The sequence below is a fragment of the Penaeus vannamei genome, chromosome 39, assembly GCF_042767895.1.
Source record: "Penaeus vannamei isolate JL-2024 chromosome 39, ASM4276789v1, whole genome shotgun sequence".
In the NCBI taxonomy this organism is placed as follows: domain Eukaryota; kingdom Metazoa; phylum Arthropoda; class Malacostraca; order Decapoda; family Penaeidae; genus Penaeus; species Penaeus vannamei.
This window is the reverse complement of record NC_091587.1, coordinates 10,735,589-10,744,229: the sequence shown is the minus strand read 5'-3', so window position 1 is coordinate 10,744,229 and position 8,641 is coordinate 10,735,589. Positions and strand designations below refer to the sequence as shown.

General features: G+C 42.1%; 1 protein-coding gene across 1 annotated transcript in view; it reads left to right on the top strand.

Moving 5' to 3' along the window:
• Positions 1 to 1,094: 1,094 nt before the first annotated feature.
• The window catches only part of LOC113814676 (epoxide hydrolase 1), a 12,448-nt gene continuing 4,901 nt past the window's right edge, over positions 1,095 to 8,641 (top strand). The window contains exons 1-5 of the mRNA XM_027366729.2: positions 1,095 to 1,197; positions 2,687 to 2,869; positions 4,268 to 4,446; positions 5,759 to 5,994; positions 7,464 to 7,596. Of these exons, the coding sequence (XP_027222530.2) occupies positions 2,696 to 2,869; positions 4,268 to 4,446; positions 5,759 to 5,994; positions 7,464 to 7,596 (722 nt within the window). The 5' untranslated portion in view covers positions 1,095 to 1,197; positions 2,687 to 2,695. The remainder of the gene's footprint in view (positions 1,198 to 2,686; positions 2,870 to 4,267; positions 4,447 to 5,758; positions 5,995 to 7,463; positions 7,597 to 8,641) is intronic.

Genomic DNA, 8,641 nt, shown 5'->3' with positions numbered 1-8,641 from the left:
TCATGATGACAGTGCAGATTCCAATTTAGTAGATTGTGCGATTCATCAAATATATTTTTCATGTTGCGAGGCAAATTTTTTAAATATTTTGTCATTATGCAGTATAATTATTCATAAAAGACATAATATGGCGAAAAGATTAGCTGGTTAGGTTTTGAATGGAAATTGAGAAAGATTTCGCTAGTCATTGTCTTTTATCTTTCTCTCACTTTTCCTTTCTCTAATCTCTTTCTCTCTCTCTCTGTCTCCCTCTCTCTCTTATTTCGTCTCTCCCCTTTTCCCTCTTTCTCTCTCTATCTCTTTCTCATATCGTCTCTCCCCTTTTTCCTCTTTCTCTCCCTATCTCTATCTCTCTTTCTCTCTCTTTCTCTCTCTCTCTCTCTCTCTCTCTCTCTCTCTCTCTCTCTCCCTCTCTCTCTCTCTCTCTCTCTCTCTTTCTATCTTTCTATCTTGCTCTTGCTCTCTCTCCCTCGCCGCCCTCCCTCTTTCCGTTCCTTCCCCCTTTCTGTCTCATCTCTTCCTCTCTCTCTTTCACTCCCACCTCCCCTCTCTCTTCTCTCCTGTCTCCCCTCTCCCCTCTCCCTCCCTCTCTTCCTCCCTCCCACCCCACTCCAATCCCTCTCCCTCCTCTTCTCTCCCATCCACTTCTTTTCTCTCCCCTACCACGACACACCTACGTCCCCTCACTCCCCTTCCTCCCTCCTTCCCTCCTTCCTTCCCTCCTTCCCTCCTTCCTTCCCTCCCTCCTTCCTTTCTTCACTCCCTCCTTCCTCCCTCCTTCCAACCCACCTCCCTTCCTCCCTCCTTCCTTCCCTCCTTCCCTCCTTCCTTCCCTCCTTCCTTCCTCCTCCCTCCTTCCTTTCTTCACTCCCTCTTTTCCCTTCTCTCCCTCCTTCCCACCCACCTCCCATCTTCCTCCCTCCTTGCCCTTTCCCCTGCTTCCTTCCCTCTTCCTTCCACTCCTTCCTTCCCTCCTTCCTTCCCTCCCTCCTTCCTTTCTTCCCTCCCTCCCTTCCCTGCTATCCTCCCTTCCTCCCTCCTTCCCACCCAACTCCATTCCTCCCTCCTTCCCTCCTCCTTCCCTCCCGCACACCCACCCACTCACCTACCCCTCCCTCTCCCCCTCCCTTTGTGCTATAATACCAACACTCTCAACCACCGTGGCGTCAGTCAGCCGTCAGCCACTCGTCAGCCAAGGTGTGTGTCACTGTCAGCTATTTTACTTTCCTGACTCGGGGTATGATTTGATGGTGATAGCTCTTTTTAACCATATTGCATAATTACCAATAGTTACAATAAGATAGAAGTTGCATGTTATTTTTTTCATTATTTTCTCATTTTTTTCTTTATTTTTATCTTTTTTATCCTTTTTATTTTTTTTATTTTTTTTTATTTATTAATTTTTAAGGGGGGTCAGTGAGAGAAATATTTTACGACTAAGATAAGAAATCTGAGGTAAGTTTCTTTGGCTTGTTATCGAATGCTGCTTATCAATGTACTCTTATGGTTATGTTCCTAAGGCACTAGGTTTTATATTGAGGTATGTGCAGATAGACGGTCTTATCTGCAGTTAGATAGATTGGTTAGTGTATGTATAGATAAATTGACAGATAGATAGATGGATTGATAGATTGATAGATTGACAGATAGATAGATGGATTCATAGATTGACAGATAGATAGATGGATTCATAGATTGACAGATAGATAGATGGATTGATAGAATGACAGATAGATAGTTTGAGATATATAGACTGATCGACGTACACTCGTAGATCGATAGACAAATACAGATAGATAAACAGGTATATGGATAGATTGATAGATACAGAGAGACTGATTGCTAGATCGAGATAAACAGATAAATATATATGCATGTTTTTTTTCTACAAAAGCTTAGCATTTCTATCGAGATATATGCACTGATAGATATACAGATAGACAGATAAATAGATATGTGGATGTAGGTCAAGCTGTAGAGTACATTTCTGTATCTGGAGAATGCACGAATATATATATGCATTCTTTTGATATATATTTACATAGATAGATATGTGTGTGTGCGTGTTCTACTGATCTACGCGTGAACTTTTTCGTCACATCTGTTCTATTACGCGTCGTTAGTCTTGTGGTAGTAAATAGACCAGTTAATAGACCCAATTGTTTTCATTCTGTGACCCCCGACTAATATATATCCCAGAAAGTACCCCGTGCCCTCCCCCCCCCCCTTGGAACCATAGCCCCTTAGTTGGGAACCCCTTATGTAGAGGGAGAGAGATATGCATGTAAACTGTACGGGGGCATATCCACACGTACCCATGTCCTGCACTCTCATAGCCAAAGGAGGACAAACAGACGGAACAAATGAACATAAAATAAACGTGAAATAAAATAAGCATAGAATAGACGTGAAATTAAATAAACATAGAATAGACATGAAATAAAATAAACATAGAATAGATATGACATAAGATAAACATAAAATGAAATAAACATAAAATAAGATAACACGAAATAAAATAAACATAAACTAAGATGAACACATAACAAACACGAAATAGAATAAAGATAAAACAAGCATAAAACAAAACAAAGATAAAATAAACATGAAATAAAATAAGCACAAAATAAACATGAAATAAAATAAGCACAAAATAAACATAAAATAAACCTAAGATGTCCCACAGGAAGACAAGATGGTCGGCTACAAGACAGCTCTCGTGACGTCACTGCTGGCACTGGGACTGGCCTTCCTCCTGATGCGAGAGCCCCCCCTCCCCCCCCTCGACCCCGACCCATGGTGGGGGCCGGGACATCGCCAGCCCGAAGATGTCACCGTTCGGCCTTTCAAGATTGACATCCCCGAAGAGGTAATAAGGAGAGAGAGAGAGAGAGAGAGAGAGAGAGAGAGGGGGAGGAAAGAGAGAGAAAAGACAGAGAGAGAGATAGAGGGAGGGGAGGAGGGAGGAAGGAGAAAGAAAGGGAGAGGGAGAGAGAGGAGAGAGAAGGGGCAGGGAGAAAAGAGATGGAGAGAAGAAAGGGAAAAGAGAAAGAGAGAGGAGAGGAGAGGGAGGAAAGAAAGGGAGAAAGACTTTCCAGGAGAGAAGAGGAACAGGAGGGAGAGGGAACAGAGAGAAGAGAGGGAGGAGGAGGGAGAAAGAAAAAGAGGGAGAGATAGATAGAAAGAGAGGGGGGAGAGAGAGAGAGAGAAAAAGAGAGAGAGAGGGGGAGAAGAGAGAGAGAGAGAGAGAAAAAAAAAGAAAGAAAGAAGGAGAGGGAGAGACAGAGAGAGAAACCGGGAACTGGAACTGGAACCGGGACAGAGAAAGCAGATAGATAGATTTAAAAGCAAGTATAGAGGATATCGAAAAAAATAAAAACCTGTAGGGAGCTTATAGAAAAAAGGCAAGTAGATACATTAATAATAATAATAATAATAATAATAATAATAATAATAATAATAATAATAATAATAATAATAATAATAATAATAATGATAATGATAATAATAATAATGATAACGTAAAATCAGACACACAGGTAGTTCTATAAACAGGTAGAACGATGGATAAGATGCAAGAGATAAGTTTACAGATGCATTGCTACTGTGGGTTATCAGTCCTGAGAGATAAAGCTTATCAGATTATGCTTAAGATCAAATGATTCCTCTCTCTCTCTCTCTCTCTCTCTCTCTCTCTCTCTCTCTCTCTCTCTCTCTCTCTCTCTCTCTCTCTCTCTCTCTCTCTCTCTCTCTCTCTCTCTCTCTCTCTCTCTCTCTCTCTCTCTCTCTCTCTCTCTCTCTCTCTCTCTCTCTCTCTCTCTCTCTCTGTCTCTGTCTGTCTCTCTCTCTCTCTGTCTCTGCCTCTGTCTCTCCCTCTCTCTGTCTCTCTCTCTGTCTGTCTCTCTCTCTCTCTCTCTGTCTGTCTGTCTGTCTGTCTGTCTGTCTGTCTGTCTGTCTGTCTGTCTGTCTGTCTGTCTGGGAGAATGTCTCTCTGTCTGTCTGTCTGTCTGTCTGTCTGGGAGAATGTCTCTCTGTCTGTCTGTCTGTCTCGGAGAATGTCTCTTTGTCTGTCTGTCTGTCTGTCTCTCTCTCTATCTCTCTACTCTCCCTCTCTTCCTCCTTCCTTTTCCCCTTTCCCTTTATTTTATTTTCTCTCTCATTTTGTCCGATTCTCTTTCTATTAACTTGCTCATTTTCCTTTTATTTCCCCCCTTTTTCATATAGATTCCAATCCTCTTTATATCATTTTCACTGTTTTTTTCTTCAGGAAGTGGAGGATTTCCACAAGCGTCTATCCTTGCCCCTTCGCCTCACGCCGCCCCTCGAACGAGCCAATTTCACCTACGGGTTTAACAGCGATACCCTCGTTAAGGTCGTGGACTACCTGCGCCACGAGTACGACTGGAGAAAAGGGGAGAAACGACTCAATAAATATGCCCACTACAAGTACGTTTGCGGCTGTAGATTTCTGTATTTATTGTTGTTTGTGTCTTTGTTGTTATTGTTCTTAATTTATGTCTCTGTCGTTATTGTCGTTCTCTTTATCTTTTATTTTCGTTTGTCACTTCTCTCTGTATTTCACGTTAGCTTTCCTTGTCTGTCGATATGTAGCGATATATATATACATATATATATATATATATATATATATATATATATATATATAGAGAGAGAGAGAGAGAGAGAGAGAGAGAGAGAGAGAGAGAGAGAGAGAGAGAGAAAGAAAGAAAAAGAGCAGGAGCAGGAGGAGAAAAAAAAAGAGAGAAAGGGGGGGGGAAGAAGAAAGGCAAGGGAAAGGGAAAGAAAAAAGAGAGAGAGAACACAAGCAGCAGAACTCCTCACCTATCGGCTCATCTACCTGCTTATTTACCTGTCTTTCTCCATGTCTTTAATTATCTGCCTGTTTGTCTGTTGTATCTCTCTATCTCTCATTTGTATTCGTTTGTCTTCCTCTTTCTTTGCTTCTTTCTATCTATTTATATGTCTATATGTTTATCAATCTATTTTCATATGACGGTCTGTGTCAATGTCACTTTCTCTATATATCATTATGTGTCTATCTTTACATCCTTATCCGAATTTCTCTATCTATCCATTTTAATTTGTCCCATTGTTTGTCTATACATCAGTATTTGCCATCTGTATCTGATACTCTATCTATCTCTATCTATATCTTTGAGTATCTATATCTGTCTCCCCCCTCCCTCCCTCTCTCTCTCTCTCTCGCTCTCTCTCGCTTTCTCTCGCACTCCCTCGCTTTCTCTCGCTCTCTCTCGCCCTACCTCCCCCCTCCTCTCTCTCGCTCTTTCAAATCTCTCTCTCTCTCTCTCTCTCTCTCTCTCTCTCTCTCTCTCTCTCTCTCTCTCTCTCTCTCTCTCTCTCTCTCTCTCTCTCTCTCTCTCTCTCTCTCTCTCTTTCCTCCCTCCCTCTCTCCCTCCCTCTCTCCCTCCCTCCCTCCCTCCCTCCTTCTCCCTCCTTTTCCCTCCTCCCTCCTTCTCCCCTCCTTCTCCTCTCTTCCTCCCTCCTTCTCCACTCCTCCTCCCCTCCTTCTCCCCTCCTCCCCCTCCTTCTCCCTCCTCCTCCCTCCTCCCCCTCCTTCCTCCCTCCTCCTCCCTCCTCCCTCCCTCTTTCCGCCTCCCTCCTTCTCCCTCCTTTCCCCTCTTTCCCCCTCCCTGCTTCTCCCTCCTTTCCCCTCCTCCCTCTTTCTTTCTCTTCCTTTCTCACTTCCCTCTCTCTACCCTGCTCCTCTCTCCATCAGGACGCGCCTGGAGGGCCTAGACATCCACTTCCTCCGGGCAAAGGCAAGCACTCAGTACCCGAAGGACGTGAAGGTCGTCCCCCTCCTGCTGATCCACGGTTGGCCCGGGTCCTTCGTCGAATTCTACGACCTCCTGCCCCTCCTGACGGCACCGCAGGAGGGCAGCAGCGTCGTGTTTGAGGTGGTCTGCCCTTCGATCCCTGGCTACGGGTTCTCGCAAGCACCGGTCAGGGAGGGTGAGTTCGCGGGAAAGGAGTAATTGGCAACTCGCTACAGCCTCTGGAGTAGTCCGATTCCCTTTATTCGCTTTTGAGAGAAAGATCGGAATAATAAATTGATGAATAGGGTTAGAGAGATAAATAGGTGGGGATGTAGATATATGGAATAAATCGTATACGAATGTTTATGATAAATTATTTAGAAATTTGTAAATCCAAGTATAAAATCTCAGCTGATTAGAAAAAAAAAGAAATCGGACTAGCCCAGGGTCCGAGAAGTGAGTTGCCAGTTATCATTTTTTCCTGAAATTGAAGTACTATTAATAGGGAAGTGGTGGAGGCATAAGAGAGACTGTAAAGGTACGGCCAGACTACCCATAGATTCGTGAAATCCAGCGATTTTTAATCGAATTTGCCCATCGATGGACTCAATCCACTGGACTTTCGCCCACACGTTCGATGCGATGGATACCCACTCATCCATCGACTGACGAATGGAAAATTGTACCTTATGCAAATATTTTCATTTAAAAACATTAATATTATATATTTTCAGTTATTCAGAATTATTCGTATTGAGTTTTACATCAATATTTACATGTAAATTTAAGCTAAAATACAAATAAAAATAAATATTCAAAATGTGGAATTCTGAAGCAATTTACTCCGAAAACATGAAAAAATAACAAAAGTTAGGGAGAAGATTGCGATATCCATAGCGAGTTCCTGTGATTTGTTTTGATGCCGCGATTCCACTGGACAAAGCCGATGGTTCTTTTCGCTGTGTGAACACCACGGACGGATGGGTTGGTTCCAGCCCACAGAGAATCGCTGGATTCCATTGAAATTTATGGCTAGTCTGACCGTATCTTTATAGGATGATAGGATCGTAGAGTCAGAGGAAGAATCCAAGGGTCTCAGGAGGAATCGTAGTTATAGGAGTAAGAGGCATTGGGAGAGTCATAGGAGAGAGAAACCAGAAGTGAGTCAAAGGAGAGAGGCATAGGAGAGTCATAGGAGAGGGACTCCGTGGTGTCATAGTCCTGCGGTGAGTCGTAGGAAAAGGAGACTCGGAACATAATTTAAAATAGGAGTAGCCTTTGAGTAATAGGAAATAGAGCCATAATATGGGATTTAGGAAGAGTCTAATAGTCCTATGATGAGTTGTAGGAGGAAGAGCGTGCTAGAGTGAGAGGAGAAAGTCCCAGAAAGAGAAATAAAGTGTCTTAAGACACTATGTCTCAGTAATACAAAGTAATTGCTCCCGAAAGGCTGAAGTATATTCAGTATTTTAGTATTACTCTTTTTCTCTTTTTTCTTTTTCTTTTATTTATTTCAATTATATATATATATATATTTTTTTTTTTTTTTCCAAATGGTTCAGCATCATGCCTATCACCCGTCATAAATAAACACTTTTTGACACCATTTCTTATAACGACTCCTCAAACGTTTGTATAACGACTCCTCAAACGTGTCTTCAACAGGTTTAGGCACAAAAGAAACGGGACAGATGTTCTTGAAGTTGATGAAGAGATTAGGCTTCGAGAAGTTTTACCTACAAGGAGGAGATTGGGGATCAGCCATTGCCACAGAGATGGCTACGTATTATCCTGAAAAGTATGTATTAATTTTTTTATTGTTACCTCCGTTTGTTAGTTCGTTATTTGTTGTTTGTTTCTTTTTATTTGCAGGATTATTCAAAAAGTTATTAACAGATTTTAAGGAGATTTTTACCAGAAACGTCATGACATCTTGGTGGTGATCTGGATCATGATTCGGATTTTTTTCCAACTCAAAAAGTTATGGACAGATTTTAATTATTTCTTTACCTGAGGTGTGTCTTAGCCGAACTTATACTCCATTGAATTTTGGTGGTGATCCGGACCATTTGGCAAACCTACCCAGCATTTTGCTCAAAGATGAAACTATTACTCAAACAGGAAAAAATAAAATGTTCTACATGAACGGCATACCATTCCTATTGACATGTATACAAAAAAAGATATTCGTTGTTATTTTTTTAACGCTTTCCAGATTTTCTTGATTGTTCCGAAAATATGAAGATTGGTCTCATTTTATACGAAATTTACCAGTTTTTATAACATATGTTTTTTTTTTATTATATCTGATCATCACAATTGCTGTTTTCCTAAAGTAAGGTGAACAAATCATAATATTTCAGTGGACTTCGAAAGAGGCGGCTGCCATCTTAAAAAAAAAGAAAAAAAGAAAAACGGGTATCATAAATATCTTAAAATATCTTTAAAATTTCACCACTGACTTTGGAGTCAGTGGTGTTACCCTATAGTTCATTTTTTGTGGTGTAGTTCTAAAACAGAATTTAACTTTTTGTGTAAATTAGATTTCTTCCTCCCCCCCCCCCCCACACACACTCTCTCTTTCCCCCCTTCTCTCTCTCTCTCTCTCTCTCTCTCTCTCTCTCTCTCTCTCTCTCTCTCTCTCTCTCTCTCTCTCTCTCTCTCTCTCTCTCTCTCTCTTTCTTTCTCTCTTTCTCTCTATCTCTCTCTCCCGTCCCTATACCTCCCTCTCCCTCCTTCCCCCTTCCCCTCCTTCCCTCCTTCCCTCCCTCCCTCCTTCCCTCCCTCCCTCCTTCCTACCTCCCTCTCTCCCTCCCCCCCTCCCTCCCTCCCTCCCTCCCTCC